The 23,344-nt window shown below is 43.0% G+C and overlaps 1 protein-coding gene across 3 annotated transcripts in view; it reads left to right on the top strand.

The window, feature by feature from the left end:
- The window catches only part of LOC109905794 (kin of IRRE-like protein 3), a 212,221-nt gene extending 198,176 nt beyond the window's left edge, over positions 1 to 14,045 (top strand). The window contains exons 13-17 of one of the 3 annotated variants that reach the window (XM_031791008.1): positions 241 to 324; positions 612 to 721; positions 2,885 to 2,971; positions 8,834 to 8,906; positions 9,009 to 14,045. In XM_031791008.1, coding sequence (XP_031646868.1) covers positions 241 to 324; positions 612 to 721; positions 2,885 to 2,971; positions 8,834 to 8,906; positions 9,009 to 9,310 — 656 coding nt within the window. In that variant the 3' untranslated portion in view covers positions 9,311 to 14,045. Of the gene's footprint in view, positions 1 to 240; positions 325 to 611; positions 722 to 2,884; positions 2,972 to 8,833 lie in introns of all 3 variants that reach the window. The other 2 variants (XM_031791007.1, XM_020503398.2) reach the window with 2 other exon arrangements.
- The last annotated feature ends 9,299 nt before the right edge of the window (positions 14,046 to 23,344 follow it).

Genomic DNA, 23,344 nt, shown 5'->3' with positions numbered 1-23,344 from the left:
ATAGACAGGGTGTGAGGGCTCATGTCTCATAATTGAGCAGTATAACTTACCTGACTATTCATTGCTAGCTACAGCTACTTCCATCCTGTCTAACGTTCAAATTCAAAACTCCATCCCTAACAGTGCCTCAGGTTAGAAACAGTCAACCATTGCGCTTTTCCAAAACTGTGCTGCTGCGTGCGTGAGTCCCTGTGTGGGACCTTTTACTAGCATTCAGCATGTTGTTGTTGTATACCACAGAGGAAGCGCACCTGGTAATGCCCTCACTACCCGTCTCCATCTGTACTCACCAGCGAGAACTTGCAAGCAAAATTAAGACAGAAAGTAAGACTTTGTTATATGATAGTATGAACCGCATTGTTCTAAATGAGCCACCGCAAGGCCAGTGTGAGATGTGCTTATGTACGTAGAAAATAATCTTATCTTGACATCAAAACAAAATAAATGTAATCTCTTGCTCTGTACTGTTGGGTAAAGGGACACTACTTTCAAAAGCCATGCCAAGAAGATTTGAAGTCCAGTGTATTGAAGTTATTGGGGGAAGTGCAATGTCTCTGTGAATATTGTGTGTCTCAGCATCTTGAGCTGTAACTTACTATTGTTTCCAACAGATCTGAAAGGGGTGGTGTCGGCCAAGAACGACATCCGAGTGGAGATTGTACACAAAGACCATAACGCGGCACGGGAAAATGAGGAGCACACCGCCATGAAGCAACTGATGGTGAGTGTGAGTGTCCTACCACCATTTCCACTTCTGTACCCAACGTGAAAACAACAGAAAACCCTATCCCTTCCAGCCCTCTTTATACTCACAGATATTGAATGCTAATTATCTCTGGGATAGCATTAATAGCACTTCACTAGGGCACAAAAGCAACCTGCTGAATAATGGAACAACACTGAGGTGTGTAGATGTACTGTATATACGCTGTGATCAATGCACTGTGTTGGCCTATATCTATTGAACTGGCCCACGTTGTTTCTCCCTGTGAGAGAAAAGGCCACAGTAAGGCATAGCATTTTTAGTTGTGCCCTATGTCTGTCTATTAAAAAACCCTGCCTCATTTTTTGGAATGACATAGGTTCTGCGCTTTGAAAAGGCCCAGGAGAGCAGACTATGGTTTCAGCAAGGGGCTTTGATTATATTATTAACACTTCATGGGAGTTCATGGGTCTGCATATGACACCGTACATATCTGCATTTCTCTAATGAGATTCATGGATACATTATTTATAGTTATGCGCCCGAGTAAAGTTGAAATGTGTCTGAAAATTGATATCCCTGCATGCTGACTGTTATGATAACATCATATTTCTAAATGTGCCTTGTCTATTTAATTTATTTATTTCACCTTTATTTAACCAGGTAGGCTAGTTGAGAACAAGTTCTCATTTGCAACTGCGACCTGGCCAAGATAAAGCGTAGCAATTCGACACATACAACAACACAGAGTTACACATGGAATAAACAAAACATACAGTCCATAATACAGTAGAACAAAAGAAAACAAAAAGTATATTTACAGTGAGTGCAATGAGGTAAGTTAAGGAAATAAATAGGCCATGGTGGCGAAGTAAATACAATATAGCAATTAAACACTGGAATGGTAGATCGGCAGAAGATGAATGTGTAGGTTGAGATACTGGGGTGCAAAGGAGCAAAATAAATAAATACCAGTATGGGGATGAGGTAGGTAGATAGATGGGCTGTTTACAGATGGGCTATGTACAGGTGCAGTGATCTGTGAGCTGCTCTGACAGCTGGTGTTTAGTGAGGGAGATGTGAGTCACCAGCTTTAGAGATTTTTGCAATTCGTTCCAGTCATGGGCAGCAGAGAACTGGAAGGAAAGACGACCAAAGGAGGAATTGGCTTTGGGGGTGACCAGTGACATATACCTGCTGGATCGCGTGCTACGAATGGGTGCTGCTATGGTGACCAGTGAACTGAGATAACGAGGGGCTTTACCTAGCAGAGACTTGTAGATAACCTGTAGCCAGTGGGTTTGGCGACGAGTATGAAGCGAGGGCCAACCAACGAGAGCATACAGGTCGCAATGGTGGGTAGTGTATGGGGCTTTGGTGACAAAACGGATGGCACTGTGATAGACTGCATCCAGTTTGTTGAGTAGAGTGTTGGAGGCGATTTTATAGATGACATCACCGAAGTCGAGGATCGGTAGGATGGTCAGTTTTACGAGGGTATGTTTGGCAACATGAGTGAAGGATGCTTTGTTGCGATATAGGAAGCCGATTCTAGATTTAATTTTGGATTGGAGATGCTTAATGTGAGTCTGGAAGGAGAGTTTACAGTCTAACCAGACACCCAGGTATTTGTAGTTGTCCACGTATTCTAAGTCCGAGCCGTCCAGAGTAGTGATGTTGGACGGGCGAGCAGGTGGGGGCAGTGATCGATTGAATAGCATGCATTTAGTTTTACTTGCGTTTAAGAGCAGTTGGAGGCCACGGAAGGAGAGTTGTATGGCATTGAAGCTCGTCTGGAGGTTAGTTAACACAGTGTCCAAGGAGGGGCCAGAAGTATACAGAATGGTGTTGTCTGCGTAGAGGTGGATCAGAGAATCACCAGCAGCAAGAGCAACATCATTGATGTTTATAGAAAAGAGAGTCGGCCCGAGAATTGAACCCTGTGGCACACCCATAGAGACTGTCAGAGGTCCGGACAACAGGCCCTCCAATTTGACACACTGAACTCTATCAGAGAAGTAGTTGGTAAACCAGGCGAGGCAATCATTTGAGAAACCAAGGCTGTCGAGTGTGCCAATAGGAATGTTGTGATTGACAGAGTCGAAAGCCTTGGCCAGGTCGATGAATACGGCTGCACAGTAATGTCTCTTATCGGGTGGCGGTTATGATGTCTATATGCAGGTAGAACGCGGGGAGTTCCAGCAGGAGTCAGTGCTGAAGCAGCTAGAGGTGCTGCAAGAGGATGAGAAAGAGTACCAGCATATCAAGGTAGGTCCATGAACATGGATGATGGAGGGGGGACGGAAGGAGATAGAGGTGGAGAAGGAGAAAGACGAGAGGAGGCAGGCAAGAGGTTGATCTTCAACAGGACCATTTCCTTCCACATTGGCTAAATAAGGCCAGGAGTCAAATGTATCTAATTAAAGTTTAATTTTATGAATTAAGGGGTCAACCAAGGTGGTGTATTAGGAATCAGAATGTGTATGGCCGTAGAGGTTCAGGAGCCATGTCTTAGAATGCAGAGTACACTGGCACTACCAGTTACCAATAACTTAGAATGAAAACCATACAGCAAGCATAAAGCTAAATTGAAGTCGAAAGTTTACATACACTTAAGTTGGAGTCATTAAAACTCGTTTTTCAAACACTCCACACATTTATTGTTAACAAACAATAGTTTTGGCAAGTCGTTTAGGACATCTACTTCGTGAATGACACAAGTCATGTTTCCAACAATTGTTAACAGAAATATTATTTCACTTATCATTCACTGTATCACAATTCCAGTGGGTCAGCATTTTACATAAACTAAGTTGACTGTGCCATTAAACAGCTTGGAAAATTCCAGAAAAGGATGTCATGGCTTTAGAAGCTTTTGATAGGCTAATTGACATAATTTGAGTCAATTGGAGGTGTACCTGTCAATGTATTTCAAGGCCTATCTTCAAACTCAATGCCTCTTTGCTTAACATCATGGGAAAATCAAAAGAAATCAGCCAAGACCACGTTCATCTGTACAAACAATAGTACGCAAGTATGAACACCATGGGACCATGCAGCCGTCATACCGCTCAGGAAGGAGACGCGTTCTGTCTCCTAGAGATGAACGTACTTTGGTGCGAAAAGTGCATATCAATCCCAGAACACCAGCAAAGGACGTTGTGAAGATGCTGGAGTTAACAGGTACAAACGTATCTAAATCAATAGTCAAATGAGTCCTATATCGACATAACCTGAAAGGCCAATCAGCAAGGAAGAAGCCACTGCTCCAAAACCACCATAAAAAAGCAAGACTACCGTTTGCAACTTCACATGGGGACAAAGATCGTACTTTTTGGAGCAATGTCCTCTGATCTGATGAATCAAAAATATAATTGTTTTGCCATAATGATCATTGTTATGTTTGGAGGGAAAATGGGGAGGCTTGCAAGCCGAAAAACACCATCCCAAACGTGAAGCACAGGGGTGGCAGCATCATGTTGTGGGGGTGCTTGCTCCCAGACAAACTAAACAATTTCTTTGCTCGCTTTGAGGACAATACAGTGCCACCGACATGGCCCGCTACCAAAACCTGCAGGCTCTCCTTCACTGCAGCCAATGTGAGTAAAACATTTAAATGTGTTAACCCTCGCAAGTCTGCCGGCCCAGACGGCATTACAAGCCGCGTCCTCAGAGCATGTGCAGACCAGCTGGCTGGTTTGTTTACGGACATATTCAATCAATCCTTATCCCAGTCTGCTGTTCCCACCATTGTTCCTGTTCCCAAGAAAGCTAAGGTAACTGAGCTAAATGACTCAAATGATCGCCCCGCAGCACTCACTTCCGAAGTGCTTTGAGAGACTAGTCAAGGACCCTATCACCTCCACCCTACCTGACACCCTAGACCCACTCCAATTTGCTTACCGCCCCAATAGTTCCACAGACGACGCAATCGCAATCACACTGCACATTGCTCTAACCCATCTGGACAAGAGGAATACCTATGTAAGAATGCTGTTCATCGATTACAAATCAGCATTTAACACCATAGTACCCTCCAAACTCATCATTAAGCTCAAAACCCTGGGTCTCGACCCCGCCCTGTGCAACTAGGTCCTGGACTTCCTGATGGGCTGCCCCCAGGTGGTGAGGGTAGGAAACAACATCTCCACCCCGCTGATCCTCAACACTGAGGCCCCACAAGGGTGCGTTCTCAGCCCTCTCCTGTACTCCCTGTTCACCCATGACTGCGTGGCCATGCACGCCTCCAACTCAATCATCAAATTTGCAGACGACACTACAGTGGTAGGCTTGATTACCAACAATGATGAGATGGCCTACAGGGAGGAGGTGAGGGCCCTCGGAGTGTGGTGTCAGGAAAACAACCTCACACTCAATGTCAACAAAACAAAGGAGATGATCATGGACTTCAGGAAACAGCAGAGGGAGCAGCCCCACATCCACATCGACGGGACAGTAGTGGAGAAGATGGAAAGTTTTAAGTTCCTCGGCATACATATCACAGGCAAACTGAAATGGTCCACCAACACAGAAGTGTGCGCAGCAGCGCCTCTTCAACCTCAGGAGGCTGAAGAAATTTGGCTTGTCACCAAAAACACTCACAAACTTTTACTGATGCAAAATTGAGAGCATCCTGTCGGGCTGTATCACCACCTGGTACGGCAACTGCTCTGCCCCCAACCGTAAGGCTCTCCAGAGGGTAGTGAGGTCTGCACAGTGCATCACCGGGGGCAAACTACCTTCCCTTCAGGACACCTACACCACCCGATGTCAAAGGAAGGCCAAAAGATCATCAAGGACAACAACCACCCGAGCCACTGCCTGTTCACCCTGCTATCATCCAGAAGGCGAGGTCAGTACAGATGCATCAAAGCTGGGACCGAGAGCCTGAAAAACAGCTTCTATCTCAAGGACATCAATCAGACTGTTAAACAGCCATCACTAACTCAGAGTGACTGTTGCCAACATACTGACTCAAATCTCTAGCCACTTTAGTAATAAAAATGTTGATGTAATAAATGTATCACTAGCCACTTTAAACAATGCCACTTGATATAATGTTTACATACCCTACATTACTCATCTCATATGTACTGTATATACTGTACTCTAAACCATCTACTGCATCTTGCCCATGCCGTTCTGCCATCGCTCATCCATATATTTGTATGTAGGTATTCTTATTCATTCCTTTACACTTGTGTGTATAAGGTAGTTGTTGTGAAATTGTTAGATTACTTGTTAGATATTACTGCACGGTCGGATCTAGAAGCACAAGCATTTCGCTACACTCACATTAACATATGCTAACCATGTGTATGTGACCAATAAGATTTGATTTGATTTGCTTTGCTGCAGGAGTTACTGGTGCACTTCACAAAATAGATGGCATCATGAGGAAATAAAACGTTTGGGATATATTGAAGCAACAGCTCAAGACATAAGTCAGGAAGTTAAAGCTTGGTTGCAAATGTGTCTTCCAAATGGACAGTGACCCCAAGCATACTTCCAAAGTTGTGACAAAATGGCTTAAGGACAACAAAGTCAAGGTATTGGAGTGGCCATCACAAAGCCCTGACCTCAATCCTATAGAAAATGTGTGGGCAGAACTGAAAAAGAGTGTATGAGCAAGGAGGTCTACAAACCTGACTCGGTTACACCAGCTCTGTCAGGAGGAATGGGCCAAAATTCACCCAACCTATTCACCCAGCTACCCAAAACATTTGACCCAAGTTAAACAATTTAAAGGCAATGCTACCAAATACTAATTGAGTGCATGTAAACTTCTGACCCACTGGGAATGTGATGAAAGAAATAAAAGCTGATATAAATCATTCTCTCTACTATTATTCTGATTTCACATTCTTAAAATAAAGTGTTGACCTAAGTCAGGGAATTTTTAACAGGATTAAATGTCACGAATTGAGAAAAACTGAGTTTAAATGTATTTGGCTAAGGTGTATGTAAACATCCGTCTTCAATGTATGTGTATTGTAAAATGACATTTGTAATCACTGATGGATGGTTTGGAAAAATTATTTCAGAACGTTTTTCTTCACCAGATAGAGAATCATATGATACATTGTAATATTCATTAGTCACACTTCGGCAAAGCAGAATCAGTGTTAAACTTTCGTAATGAGAGTTCACTATTTCTGCAATCAAATCACTTAAAAGTTAAAAGAAATTTCCAGAGCCATTGTATTCAACCAAAACCAATAATTTATAATAGAAACGCGTTAATTGCCTTCCTCATATTTTCACTGTAATGAAAGAGCTCTTAATGTGACAAAAATTAAGTGCTAGAATTGCAGTATGCTCAATCAACAATACTTGTTATGCCAGAGAAGCCCCATTGCTGCTACTTTAGATACAGTTTGGAGGACTTGGTGAGTCTGTGCCTCGCTTTTAATTTGTCAACACTGTGACAACAGATATATTACTGTATGTTAATAGCACTATAACAGACTCACAAAATCCAGCTCACTATACCTGTCTGGACCTACTGTACAAGCAACAGGTATTAAACCTTCCCTCTGAATAATAGGTGGCCATCCTGTACCTTTCTATGTTGATAATGAGCAGTCTTTGCACTGCTTTTGTTCCAGACCCTTCTCACGTATGACATCAGTTCTTATTATTTCAACATAAACACTCACTTGGAGTGGAATATAAGTCAGTTGCGGAAGCTATAGTTAAAACAGACAGGCAAAGAGTCAGTATGGGGTCTTTTAACAAGAGGCCCCCTGGTTCTCAGATATGCAAATTCCTCAATTAGACTAGCACTGTGCTGTTCACTTCATCATTACCTCACTCTGCATGCAGAGTTTAACACATCTACAGTGTGGGAGATATGGCATAATCCTTCTGAAGAAATAAATATTGAAATAAGAACCCCCTTCAAACGAGACACACAGATAATATCATTAGACTGTGGAACAAACAACTTACTATGGGTGATGTCCAATTCAGGCTCACCCCACAAACGCAAAAACGAATCAGGAGCTGAAAACAAAATTGTCGTCCTGTTTATTTATGCCATTGTACAGATGATTGTTCACCCAGTACACAAGAGTATTCATATGGTGTTCTGTCTGCATACCTGTTCCCATTGGACCTGGCTCTTTTGATCCACACTGATGAGTGTGTGTATGGGAGGAGATCACCGGGGACCAGACACCAGATAAGGGGACACAAAGTCTGATAATGACACTCATAATGAGGATTCTCTCAGGTTGTCATAGCTGTGCCATTTCGCCATGATTAGCATGGCTCCTCTGGGATCCAGCATTGTTCTCGTTGGGTTTGACATTCACGCTCATTCTCACAGCCTTGTCACGGCTGCTTCTTAGCAACAGCATCGTCGAGGCAAGAGCCAGGAGCTGTGTGACAACAGCAACCTCGGCACTGCAACCATGGCGCATTGTGCTCGTTGGGTTTGACATTCACGTTCATTCTCACAGCCTTGTCACGGCTGCTTCTTAGCAACAGCATCATCGAGGCAAGAGCCAGGAGCTGTGTGACAATAGCAACCTTGGCACGGCAGCCATGGCTCCACACAAGTCATTTATTTTGCATACATCAAATTCAAGACTTTGTTTTCACAAACCGTTTTGGGCCCAATTAAACTGGGGTATTAGTGAACTTTGGGAGGACTTGTTGGCTGCCAAACTGAATCATCAAGGCCTGTTAATTAGCAAGTAACATGATTGTAGAGGTTTATGCAAAAGAAGACTAAATCATAATATTGAGCTTTAGCTACTATTTTTCCTGGTTCAGACCTGACACATGCAGCAGCAGCCGTTTTCCTTATTTATATGCCAATTTGAATGGTAATTAAAGCCAGTTTGACCTTGACACTGTTTAAGCTATGAGAAGAATAAATACATATAAACGATGGGATGATTTACTTTAGTCTGTTTTCCTCCAGAGATGTACTGCTTTTCAGACTTCTGCCTCACTTAGAAAAATATTTTCTTGTCGTCTATTGTGCTTAGGCCAACAAGGCATACCCAGTGGGGTAATTTTTCAAATTTGACAATGACAAAAATAATTCAACTACTTTAACTTTCTCATCTCCTCTCCTCCTCTCCTCTTATGTTCTCTACTCTCCCATATTGCCTCCTAAAGGACCCCACCAATGGATACTACAGTGTCAACACCTTCAAGGAGCACCACTCCACCCCCACCATCACCCTTCAAGGTAACCAGACTACAGAGATGCGGAATCCCACCGCTGCCACCACCGGGGGCAAGCAGCGGGTACCCACGGGCATGTCCTTCACCAACATCTACTCCACCCTAGGTGCCGGGCCAAACCGTCTGTACGACTACAGCCAGCGCTTCGTGCTGGGCATGGGCAGCAGCTCCATCGAGCTGTGCGAGAGGGAGTTCCAGAGAGGATCACTCAGCGACTCCAGCTCCTTCATCGACACGCAGTGCGACAGCAGTGTGAGCAGCTACAGCAAGCAGGACGGCTACGTGCAGTTCGACAAGGACAGCAAGGCCTCCGCCTCCGCCTCCTCCTCATCCCACTACTCCCAGTCCTCCTCCCAGAACTCAGACCTCACACGGCCCCTCCAGAAGCGCATGCAGACCCACGTCTGACCTGACAGCCAGAGAGGGCCTGCCTGTTCTGGGGTATCCAGCCGTGAATTGGAACTATGGGAAACATACAGCTTCCTGAAAGGGACCTACGTTTCAAAGCACATGATGTGTTGGTGAGAAGCCTTGAAATAGGTGGCTTTAACTCACATTGGACTTGTTCATAATTCTCTGTGTTCCAACCAGTGTTTCAAAAAGCATTCCCCCCACATCCCATCCTAAGCTCTTCAGAAACCACCTCCTGTTGTCCAGTTCTTCACTTGGTAAATAAAGGCCCCATAAACCATAAACATACAGTAGCTGTGCCACAGAGAGCTCTTTTGCCAACATGGACACAACTCAAGTGTGGAGGTGGTTGTTGCACTGATAGACAGTGGAAATAGGCTCCCATATAAGGTAGCAAAATAACCAAACGCTGTGGCTGGGGGCTAGCAAGTTGTCTTTAAAACAAAGCGTGACCACTCTCTTATGGGTGGCAAAAGTCACCCATCACTTTGTATGTGTAAGCCAATATTCTGCTGCTCTCTTATAGTTCTAAGCACAACTATGAATGTGTGTTAAATGTCAAAGCTTCTCCTCTCTCTTATACCCTTTCCCCCCAGCCTCCCCTCACACACGCTCTATGTTACGTTTGGCTGATCCAACTTCATCCCTTGTGTAAGTGGAGTAGGACTCTCAAAATGTGTCCAGACTTGCCAAACAATTAACCAAAGGCAGTCTTTTCCCCGGGGTTCCCAGCCCTCAGAACTCTACAGATAAGGAGGCCCGTGATCTCAACCGGAAAGCCTGAGTTGTCGTTTCAGAATTTGTGACCCTGAGATAAAGGAATAATATCAGTGTACATTACGCATATTTTATTCGGCATTCTTTATTTTTACTCAGATGCTTGATTTAATTTGTTTTGAGGACTCGTACTGGGAAATGAGAGTAGAGTTTGTTCCCATTTTTTCTTCTTGCCTTGAGTGGGACTGTTTGAAATGCAGAGAGACATTTCTTGAGACAAACTTTTACATTCAGAAGCATAACGGGGTGTGTTCTAATTTAAAGAAGGGGGTTGGTTTCTCAGTCAACCTGTCGGCACCATGCCAGCCCAAATGGAGGGGAGCATAGCTGCCTGACTATAATGTCTGTCCTACCCATGTAATGTGAAGTCTCTCATACTAACTGCTTTATAACATCAGCCATGTCCACATGATAGGATGCTGCCTGCGGAACCAAATGTAAACATTGTGTATCAGAGCTTTTCATCATGTGGCTTTCCCAACACCATGTTAATACTGGAGCTCAGTCAATCCAGACTGTATACCTACTGTGATCAAGCTGCTCATCGAAGGAAATGGATAGGAATATGTGATGTAAATTGTTGTTTTGATTTCTGGTATTTTGTTCATTTGGCTGCTGTGAGACTACTGTATAAACACTGACTGTTTTAAGTGAGTGTATTGTACATACCAGATATGGAATTTCACTTTCTTCACCATTATCATTGTTGTCATTTTATTTGAGAGATTAGGGACACACAGAAACAAATCCCATCACTGATAAAGACAAACGCACTTGTATGGTAGATCCACAATGCCTCCTCTCTGCTAGCTAGCCTGCTGTGGAGGGCAACACAGTAACATGAAACACAGGACATGTCACATACAGGACAAGTAGTACTACAATAGACAAGACCAACCACGGTAATGTTAAACTAATACAGCACATTCTATTGGATGCGATAATCAATGTGGTGGTGTTGGTGATAATGACTAAAATATACAGTACATCATTTTGCCACCACGCTACATATCACCAGGCACCATACAGTCAGGCCTGAGCTACCATACAGTACAAGACTTACGAGTCCTCCATTGTGGAGGTTTTAAGTGGGTGCGGCAGATGTACATTCATTCTCAAGCGCAGTTCTTGGAGTGTCAGTTAGTTACATTATATTACTCGTCTGCAATTTACCCTCGCAAATACGTCAAATGTTACATCATCAGTTTGTCTTCAAAAGTCTATAAAAGCTGTTTGCCTGTGGGTGGCTCCTAGGTCTGGACAGACAGACCCTGCTTTCTAACATCAGTTTGATCGGTATTAGATGAAGCATTAGAGAAGGGTAAAATGTTGCCTAATGCCAGAAAAACAACGTTCCAGTTTTACCGCAATACAGTGGACACCGAGTTGCAATGATGATGTCATTTCCTGTTTTTCAAAAATCTAAAACAGTCCTCTCTTATCTCATCATTTTGCATTAGTCTTCCTCTGCGGGACTACTCGGCCAATGGAATAGATATCAAATGTTTAACTAGTCCTTCACTTGTGTTGTCTTGCTGAAAATGTTAAATCCTGTGTAAGAGTTAGACAGTACCTATGACAAATGAGAAAGTTGTTGCTGTAAGCACTTTACATGTGATTATATTCAAGGCATTTCAATGGGCTTTTCTACTTGAGTGGTGGTGGTTTGACTCTAATTTTACAAATGGATTGGCGCCCATTGTGCGGCTTAAACACAAAAAGGTCTGTTTCAATGCTGATAATCCAGTTTGCCGCTTAGAACACTGTATATAAATCTCAAATGCTCTCTGTATATAATTTTGCTGTTATTTCTTTTCTCAGTCAGTTTTCAGTATATTAGGGCAAAACAAATCCCTATGTCGTCAATATTGTACAGACAGACAATCAATTATCCGTCCCTTTTTTTCTCTCTCAGCATTCATTGACATCTCCAACCAAGCTTGTCTTTGCAAACGAGTGATTTGTGTGAGCAGTTTTTAATCTCTTTGTGGCAGTCTCTCTCACACAGTCACACGGTCAAAGCTGTTTGGCTCTAGGGTTTGGCACGGGAACTGTTCATGGGGTGAGATAGGAGCTAGAATGTCCCTAGAGAAAAGAGACTCTCTTCCATGTGCTTCAGTTCCCAGATACAGCATTGTCTTACTGATGGGTTAGAATAATACCAACTGACTCGGGCCGCAGTGCAGCAACTCCAAACACGCAATGTTTTTTAGGTTTTATAACATCTCCCTTTGTGTGACCAGCAAACTGGATGGATTAATAATTGAAATGCCACTCTACCAACTAGGGTTGAATATCTTCCCAGTATTTTACAAATGTTCCATCCCAAGAATAAATCACTTTTCTCCCGGGTAACCCAGTATTTCCCACCAAAGCCGGAAGTGTCAAAAGCATTATGAATCATATAAATTGGCCTATGTCTGACTAGAGCTTTGATCGAAAATTCAACCCTGATGCTACCTTAGCCTGATGAGCCATACATTAAATACATTTAATGAACCCCAAAAAGTCAAAATGATTGTGCCGATATCCAATACATAGAGTATATGATACGCACAACAGAAAAACAGAAAAGCCCATAGATGTAGCTAGCTATATGCTCCTTTGGGTAAATAAATTAAACTAGCTCTAATAGGCTATTCTTTTTGAGTGTGAACTGTATTACTGTACTGTATTGTATTATACTGTATTATATGGACTAGAATTATGTACATCATTCAAATCATGATAAAGCAGGGAGGGAAAATGTGATTCTGGTGTAGCACATATGGCCTAAAAAGTTACAAGTATAGGCTAGAATCTAATTATAATTTTCAAATATAATAGGGCCTATTTGTATAATTCGTAGGCCGACGCTTATATACCTTTCATAATATTTCCCATAATGTTATTGGACTACCTCCTCTTCCTCTCTCTATTGTTGCTTCATTTCTTCCTAGCGTTGAACAGATAGCCTAAATGAAATACCTTTTGTTGTCCTTATTGTCATCATTCTGATGACACCCTTGAATAATATAGGACAAAAATTAGATGCAGAAGGCTTTCACTTCTCTTCACAAAGATTGAATGGTTAGCCTATGGGCCTAAATAAATAACTGATATAGCCTACCATCATCGTCCGTTTGCTCTTCTTTCAAACTTCCCGTAAGTTATATTGGCTGCTGTATTTAACATTCATCAAGCAAGAGCTCACATCCCTCTTCGAATAGTCTATTGGAATAAGAAATGCTAAAAACTATTTTGTCCAGCAAGCTATTCTAGTCTTGCTTTTCCTGCATGGGACTCCAAGAGCTAAGGAGAGTTTTTTAAGTTAAGGAGAGAGGGCAGCAGAGCACAGGTATGTCCATATTGCGCAAGACACAGAGGCTGTAAGTTAGAAGCTTATTATGCATAACCCATCATTAACTAGCTAAATATAAGGCTAATGATGTATATAATTTATAACCTGAAAGAGGTAAAGACATCTATATATATATATATATATATATATATATATATATATATATATATATATATATATATATATATATATATATATATATATATATATATATATGGGGTGGCAGGTAGCCTAGTGTTTAGAGCATTGGACCAGTAACCGAAAGGTTGCAAGATCCCAAGCTGACAAAGTAAAAATCAATTATTCTGCCCCTGAACAAGGCAGTTAACTCACTGTTCCTAGGCCATCATTGAAAACAAGAATTTGTTCTTAACTGACTTTCCTAGTTAAATAAAGGTAAAACAATTATATCAATCTAGAACAGGATTAAAATGGCTGTCTGTCCCCACCCTGAGCGTTGTTGATTCATCATGCAGAGTCCGTAGAGAAGCCAGATTTAGACATTGCATATAATTTAACAGTTCCATTTAACGCCATGCTGTTCATATAAATAATGTATTATAATTTGGTTTCTTGCAGTTATTTATCCAGGGAAAAGGGAGTGGTAACTGGGTTCCCTCCATTCTACCCTACTACCAAACCCCAACTTCCAACTCGCTACCGTGGGAGTCTGTGTATCACCTGTGCCATGCTCATCACATGCACTGCAGTGGGAATCAAAGCCCATGTGGGTACGCATACACCAGTCTGCATGTTTGACCTGAGGACGAGTGTTTGTTTGGCACCAGCTGGTGCTGTTTGCCATGCTGTAGAAATATGCCTTGGCCAAACAGATGAATAAATAAGCCCACAACAATAACATGGGGTTGCTGCACTTACCTGATAAAACACAACATCCATTTGCCAGGGTCAATGAGACAGGGAGGTAAATCCTCTATTTTTCAGTGGTGTTGATGACCATTGTTTGGTCCACAATTTCCCCATCCAACAAGGCTGTTTCTGAGGTAAAGGAGAGAGGGGGGAGCTTGTCTCAGATTGGTGGATAGTTCTCTTTGAAATGATTTCTGTGCCCAGTGGCTATATTGCATCAGTGACCTTTGCTTGGTCTGAATTAAATATTATAAAAAATCTATGAAGAATTATATCATGCCTAACACTAACACTGTCATAATGTAGCTCTGCCTGAAAATGGTTGTTTATGGTTATGTATAGGATCTCGCAATGAATTATGTCTTTACCAACACTAAGAGAGCGGGCACATGAGAAGATGCCAACCAAACTGGAAAAACTGACAGTCAATCACATTTACAGTGTAAATGCCACAACACTCTCCATTTTCATTTCTACCTATCAATATCTTGTTAGTCTTTCAATAACATGCTACAAAAAGCTTTTGACATGGAAGTTTTAAAAGTCAATGTACAAAGTGAATCATCAACGTATATACTGTAATGTAAAGAGAAAGTGAACATTGTACTGGGTAAACCACTATTTTCAAGCAGTGGCCCTCTGTATTTAAAACAAATGAAAAAATATGAAAAAAATGTATTTTAACTGTACTGGTCTGTGAATCTATGATGCTTTTGCTCTGTATATTTGGGGAATAAAAAATAAATTCTAATAAAAAATATAAAACTGTCTGGACGTGTCTTCATTTCAACATCAAGAGTGCTTGTTTATTTGTCTTTGTGAGAAGGGTTAGTGTTGATGTGTGAGTGCTTGTCTACATACAGTAGCTGTATGATTATAATACAGGTTAGGAAAAAATGCTCTTAAACATTACAATCAGCTCACCATCTGACCAGATGTAGAATTCCCATTAAGGATCAAATATGTGGGAAGGGAAGGAAAGAGGCGACTGAGACATAACATATGTGTACCAAGGAATTATCCTTCTCACAGTGTTAGCTGCAGTCTTGAAATCCTGAAATTCAGACAGCATTCTCTCTCTTTGTGAGCCCTGAAAGGCTATTAAAAAGAAGTTTTTTCTCTACATCAAATAAGTAACTAGACAGACTGTGCACTTGTTGTTCCTGCATGTTATGAAAGTTCCTTCAAAGCCAAATTCTCTCATGGTCTTATAATTTAACACCTACAGTACCTGTCATTGAAAATGTAAAGTATATCTAAAGTATATCTGATTATTAACACAGCATCTGCATAGAGGGAAAATATCAAATCAATTAGAACATCAATAAACTAATTCAACACAACCCAGAAGGTACATACTTGGTTATATCAACGTTACAGTGAAGTCGTCCTCGTTTACTTCACCAATGCATTTTAAACACATGTTCCTGACTGACCTTTAATTATTACATTTCCAGACAAAGTAAGGGGCTAACTCCACCTCTCTCTCCCCAAACCCTCCCAGGGCATCATCACCTATTCCCAATTACCCACAAATGCAGGATTGTTCCCGAAATGACTCCCAAATTACTCTGCATCCTCCCAAATGAGTGATTACAGCAGGTTATTGTGTTCTGAATTACTTTGCCTGATAATTGGATTTGAAATCCAATTTGACAAAAGGACCAAAATTGGTGCGGACGGCAGAAACAGCATTTGATGCGCTGAAACACTCCATTACAGAATTATCTACAGACAGATAATACATGGCATTTGAGAGGAGGCAGAGAGAGATGGAAAGAGGGAGGGAACTGTACAATGAAGGCCTGTGTAGTGAGGTCCGATTTTCTAATTATGTCTGATTGTGTGTGTTATTCCGATAAACAAATCCTAACAAAGGTGCTCCCTCTCTTAAGTCCAAACCAGTAACCTTAATGGTTGTACCCAGTAATATTAATTTAACTTCTCTCAAAACTGCCTCGTACCTTGGTTCTCTATATCTATTCTATTCTTGTAGACATATGCCCGACCAGTATTCATCTACATGTTTCCTCATTGTGTCCTTATGTGATATTGAATAGAGTTGAGTGACACGTCAATACTTGGCAAAGTCCTGCACTGGTGTAGCCTCAATGCAATTGCCTGTAAAATGCCTCGCTTACTCCCTTATTTGTTTTAAGGGCAGCTGTTGCAGTGGAAAACTCATTATACCAACATCTGTCTTTCAGTAAATGATGGATCCTCTATCTAAAGCCTCCAACAAAAGCTTTAGTAAAATGACTGATTTATAGGCAGCCTGTGTTTTTTTCTCTCTTTGAACCCAAAAAGTTTTCCATACGATCAAAGTTCAAACCAACAAAAAAATTGGACAATGGAAAATCCGTTTTAAATTTACCCCATACCAGCAAAAGGAGGACAACGGGCATTGTTCCGGACCCACCTTGGTTGGTGATTTTAATGCAAGGACAATGAAATCCATTTTACTTCATTTTACCAGCATGTCACCTATGAGACAAGAAGCGCCAAAACTCTACATCACCTTTACTCCACACACATAAGCGCCTACAAGGCCCTCCCTCGCCCCTGTCATGACGTTGGCCTCTTTGGGATTAGCAAGCCCCACCCCCTCTCCCTGCCTCCCCCTTTTCTCCTTCAACTAGGTTGCTGTGGTCAGAGAGACGTCGAAAATTCCAGAGGATCTCCTCATGGACACACAGTATAGAGAGAGTCAATTTTCGTAGACGACAAAGGATTGTAGACCATTGCTGAATCTTTTAACCTTACCACGTGGTTAAACTCTTAGACTATCGATACCGACAGAATAAGAACAAGTCTTTGATATTAATTACTAGTCTGCAGCTAGGAATTCGGTATCATTGAACGCGAAGAACGACAACCCCGAAACATCCATTCTATAACGAAACGAAGGAATGTCACTCTGAACTGTCCACTATAACCGCGACAGAGAGAGTGGGAGAGAGACGGACAATTCTACAAAAGAAACAAACTTTTCACCAGCGATCAAGACGACACACTGAGCGTAAATATATATATATATTTATTGCAATTGTTCCCGAATGAGTGAGCGTTCATGTGCAAAGGATTAGCATTTCAATTGTTATAATTATCACTCTGTAGTGACTTCTTAGTCGACCCCCACTTCCCCTTTTGTCTAACAAGCCGCCATGCGGTTTTAGCCAACTAGGGCACATTCTCCTATCATTTCATGTAACCACATTTACCTTGTTTGTTTGTTTGTTTGTTTATGCATTTCTGTGAATTACTTAGTTAGTAATAAATACATGATTTAAGACAATTGATGTATGGATGACTCATAGTGAAGACTGGGTTCGTGCAGATAATCAACAATTTACAACATTTGGAATGAGACTAATGTGAGGTAAAGTAAATAATTCATTTATTCGAAGACTAATTGATCAGATAAAATATCAGAAAAGTTATTTTAGGAAATGATAACTTTGTAATCTGAATATTTTTCCTTGGTGCCCCGACTTCCTAGTTAATTAGTTACGTGATTAATCAGTTGATCGCGTAATAACTAATTACAGAGAATCGTTGATAAAAATGATCAGTCTTCAGTTAGTGATAGTAAAGACATGACACCCCCTTATTTTGGCAAATCAGACCATGAATCTATCCTCCTGCTTCCTGCTTATATGCAGAAACTCAAATAGAAAGTACCAGTGATGCCCTCATAACGGAAGTGTTCCAATGAAGCAGATGCTAAACTACAGAACATTTTGCTAGCAAAGACTGGAATATGTTCTGGGATTCATCCGATAACATTGAGGAGTATACCACATCAGTCACCGGCTTCGGTAATAAGTAAATCAACAACTTCATCCCCACAGTGACCGTATGTACATACCCCAACCAGAAGCCATGGATTACAGGCAACATCCGCACTGAGTTAAAGGCTAGAGCTGCCGCTTTCAAGGAGCAGGACACTAATCTGGAAGCTTATAAGAAATCCCGGTATGACCTCTGACAAGACATCAAACAGGCAAAGCATCAATACCTGACTTAGAACAAATCCTACTATTCCTGCTCTGATGCTCAACGGATATGTCACACCCGGACCTTAGAGATCCTTATTCTCTATTTTGGGTTAGGTCGGGGTGTGACTAGTGTGGGCATTCTAGTTTCTTTATTTCTATGTTGGCCTGGTATGGTTCCCAATCAGAGTCAGCTGTCTATCGTTGTCTCTGATTGGGCATCATATTTAGGCAGCCTTTTCCCACTGAGTTTTTTGTGGGATCTTGTTTATGTATGGTAACCTGTGAGCCCTCCATGACTTCCCGTTTCGTTTGCTTCTGTATTGTTTTGGTTTCAATTGAGTTTCAATAATTAAACATGTGGAACTCTATGCACCTTGCGCCTGGGTCCGTTTATTCAACACACGATCGTGACAGGATATGACAGGGCTTGCAAACTATCACAGACAACAAAGGGAAACCCAGCCGCGAGCTGCACAACAACGTGAGCCTACCAGACTAGCTAAATTCCTTCTATGTTCGCTTTGAGGCAAGCAACACTGAACTATTTATGATAGCACCAGCTGTTCCAGACGAATGTGTGATCTCACTCTCCGTAAACTATGTGAGTAAGACCTTTAGTAAGGTTAACATTGACAAGGTTGTGGGGCCAGACGGAATACCAGGACGCATACTCAGAGCATGCACTGACCAGATGGAAAGTGTCTTCACTGACATTTTTTACCTATCCTTGACCTGTTTTCAAGCAGACCACCATATCCCATAGACCCCATTCCCAAGAACACCAAGGTAACCTGCCTAAATTACTCTTTCTCGGTAGCACTGATATCTATGGCCATGAAATGCTTTGAAAGGCTGGTCATCATGGCTCACATCAACACCATCATCGCAGACACCCTGGACCCACTCCAATTTGCATACCGCCCCAACAGATCCACAGATGACGCAATCTCTATTGCTATCCACACTGCCCTCACCCACCTTGAGAAAAGCAATACTCACACACCTGGACAAAAGCAATACCTATGTAAGAATGCTGTTCATTGACTACAGCTCAGCATTCAACACCATTGTCCCCTCATAGCTCATCACCAATCTTAGGACACTGGGACTGAACACCCCCTGGACTTCCTGACGGGCCACCCCCAGACAGTGAGGGTAGGCAACAACACATTACCCATGCTGACCATCAACACGGGTGCTTAGTCCCCTCCTGTACTCCCTGTTCACCCCCGACAGCATGGCCCCACACAACTCCAACACCATCATCAAGTTTGCTGATGACACAACAGTGGTATGATTGAACACAGACGATGAAGCAGCCTATAGGGAGGAGGTCAGAATGGTGCAAGGATCGCAACCTCTCTCTCAACGTCAGCAAGGTAAAGGAGCTATTCGTGGACTACAGAAAAACGGAGGGACACGCATATCCCTTCCACATTGAAGGGGCTGTACTGTAGTGGAACTGGTTGAGGGCTTCAGGTTCCTCGGTGTCCACATCCCTAAGGAATTCAGATGGACCACACACACACTCACATAGTTGTGAAGAGGGGACAACAGTGCCTCAACTCCCTCAGGAGGCTGAAAAGATTTGGCATGGGCCCTCAGTTCCATAAAAAGTTCTACACCTGCGCCATTGAGAGAATCTTGACTGGCTGCATCACTGCTTGGTACAGCAACTGCAAGGCACCTGACCACAAATAATTACAGAAGGGGGTATTTCCCAGTACATCACTGGGGCCAAGGTCTCTGCCATCCAGGACCTCTATACTAGGCAGTGTCAGAAAAAGGCCCGAAGAATTGTCAAAGACTCCAGCCACTCAAGCCATAGACTGTTCTCTCTGCTACCGCATGGCAAGCGGTACCGCTGCACCAAGTCTGGAACCGCCAGGACCCTGAACAGCTTCTTTCCCCAAGCCATAAGACTACTAAACAAGACTGCTGAATAGCTAAATCAAATGGCTACCCTGACTACCTGCATTTACCCTTTTTCGCACAAACTGACTCTACACACTCACACTGGACCCACACACTCACACATACAATACTTACACTGACACCCCAACACACATACACTACATACGCCCACACACACACACATAACAAGCGTTCACATGCATACTGACGCCACACACACACTCACACACATCCTTTCACACACCACATACCCTGCTGCTACTGTCTATAAGAGCAGAATATGTGCTGTGTGTGTGTGTGTGTGTGTGTGTGTGTGTGTGTGTGTGTGTGTGTGTGTGTGTGTGTGTGTGTGTGTGTGTGTGTGTGTGTGTGTGTGTGTGTGTCTGTGTGTGTGTGTGTGTTTATGTCTGTGTGTTTATGTGTGTGTGTGTGGCATCAGTATGTGTGCATAGCAGTGAAGATTCCTCAGAGGAGGAAGGGGAGGACCATCCTCCTCAGTGAATTTCATGAAAATAAAATAATCCTTTTTAGATAAAACTATACTAAATATATTCACGTTACCAAATGTTAAAACAGACTGTTTCGCAATGGTCTACAGTAGTCTCAACAGCACTCTGTAGGGTAGCACCATGGTGTAGCCAGAAAGCAGCAGGCTTCTGTCCTCCTCTGGGTACATTGACAATACAAAACCTATGAGGCTTATGGTTCTCACCTCCATAAACCATAAACAATAATTATGACAACTTCTGTAGGATGTCCTCCAACCTATCCGAGCTCTTGGAGCATGAACAGACATGTTGTCCACCCAATCAAAGGATCAGAGAATTAATCTGGTACTGAAAGCATAAGCTACAGCTAGCACTGCAGTGCAGTGCATAAAATGTGGTGAGTAGTTGACTTAAAGAGAGAGAAAGACAATAGTTGAACAGTTACCCACTTTCAGTTTCACTTACTTAACTAGCAAATGCAGCTAGCTAGTTTAGCCTACTCAATCATCCTGCTCAAACAGAGGGATGCTATGTTAGGTAGCTAGCTATGACTATCCAAAACAACACTGGAACTCCTCCAACTCAAGGATAAGCTTTGGTTTTACTAATTTATTGCCACTGAGGCCCGCCGGTATAAACTGTAAAGTTACTGCATGATTGGAGCATGTTTACTAACATATTAGTTCTACTAGCTATGTTGACTATGAAGTTACTGTCAGGATCTGGCCAGGATTGTTCAGGTTTTGGTCACTAGATGCCCCCATTGTGCTTTTTTGACCCTTTTTTTCCCCCCTTGTTCTAGTTATTAGTTGCACCTGTGCCTCATTTCCCTTGAATGTATTTAAACCCTTAGTGTTACTCAGTTCTTTGCTCTGTGTTTGTATGTTAGCACCCAGCCATGCTGTGAACTTTTGATTCTCTAGTTGGATTTTCTTGAGGTACTCTGGTTTTGTTCTTGTTTATTTTTGATTATTCTTTTGAGGTTTGTTTTTTCCCTGCTGTTCTTACCACTTTGTGGATTTTCCTTGTGTCTTGGAGGATATACATTTTTTCTCTTGGAATTACTTTTGACGTTGTGGATTTATATTTTTGCCTGAAGATCTTTTCCTTTTTTCTTTATTAAATCATTGTCTCTAGTACTGCTGTGTCTGCCTCATCTTCTGGGTTCAGCCGACTATTAGTGGCTCAGTTTACTAAGTGACTGTTTCTCACACCGGAGACCCGAGTTTGGAACCGGGTCCTGACAGAAACACAGAGACAACAAAATGAACCCAGAGGCAGCCAGTACCCAGGACCTTTTTTCCATGCTGTCCCACCACGAGGGGACTGTCCAACGCCACACAGCTGCTCTGGTTCAGCAAGAGGCCTTAATGGCTAGACATTCTCAACTGAGCTGTCTGAGATGCTGACTTCCATTAAGTAGATATCTGATCGACTTTCCCCGGCAATCGCTCCTGCCCCAGTACATCAGATTCAAGTGCCCGTGGCAGTTAACCCCCTGGCTGAACTTCGTCTGCCACCTCCCCAACGGTTCTCAGGTGATCCGAGTGCTTGTAAGGGGTTTTTCACCCAATGTTCTCTCTCCTTCGAGCTGCAAACCTTGTCGTTTCCCACTCGACCGGTCAAAGATCGCATGTATCATCACCCTGCTGTCGGAAAAAGCCCTAGCCTGGGCTACTGCTGTGTGGGATGCCCAAAGTCCCTGCTGTGCCAGCTACTCTACCTTTGCTGAAGAATTCAAGCGAGCGTTTCAAGGTCCTACCAGTGGCTCTGACTCAGCTAGTGACTCTCCGCCAAGGTCGGCGCAGCGTGACGGACTATGCCATCCAGTTCCGCACAGTGGCAGCAGCGAGTGGCTGGAACGACGAGGCGCTCACAGTGTGCTTTTTGAAGGGTCTTTCCGACACCATCCAAGATGAACTGGCCACTCGAGAACCACCGGACAACCTCGAGTCCCTGATCAAGTTGGCCTCTTGCATAGACCAGCGTCTGAGAGAGAGAGAACTCAACCGTAGACCTCTCACCCTAGTTCCTATCGGTCCCAGCTCCGAGTCTCCACCTTTATCCTCGCTGGCTCCACCGGAACCAATGCAGATTGGACGCATCTCTCAGGCTGAGAGAGACAGCCGGATGAGGGAGCGATGCTGTCTATATTGCGGCAAACCGCTCCACGTGTCCCGGGCTCCTGGGAAACGTACTGTCCCGTGCAGGCCTGGGAGGACTGTAACGGGAAACATAACCTCCTCCCATCCATCCAACTCCCGCCTGCTCATTCCAGTCACCCTTTCCTGGGACAACCACGAGCTTCCCCTTCAAGCCTTGGTAGACTCTGGAGCCGCAGGTAACTTCATGGATGGTGTCTGGGCGAAGGAGAATGGCGTTCCCTCTGAACCTCTAAGTGACACCATGAGGGTTACTACGTTGGATGGAAGCCCTTTGGGATCTGGACTTGTCACTCGTGTCACTACCCCCTTGCGACTTTCAGTTTTCCAACACCAGGAAGTGATGAACTTTCATCTGATCTCCTGTTCCGAGTTCCCTCTCATCCTTGGATACCCCTGGCTTCACAGCCATAACCCTCACATTGACTGGTCTGTGGGCACTATCAAGCAGTGGGGTCCTACGTGCCAAGCCACTTGTGTCC

Source organism: Oncorhynchus kisutch, linkage group LG15, assembly GCF_002021735.2.
Source record: "Oncorhynchus kisutch isolate 150728-3 linkage group LG15, Okis_V2, whole genome shotgun sequence".
NCBI lineage: Eukaryota > Metazoa > Chordata > Actinopteri > Salmoniformes > Salmonidae > Oncorhynchus > Oncorhynchus kisutch.
This window is presented reverse-complemented; position numbering and strand designations above follow the sequence as displayed.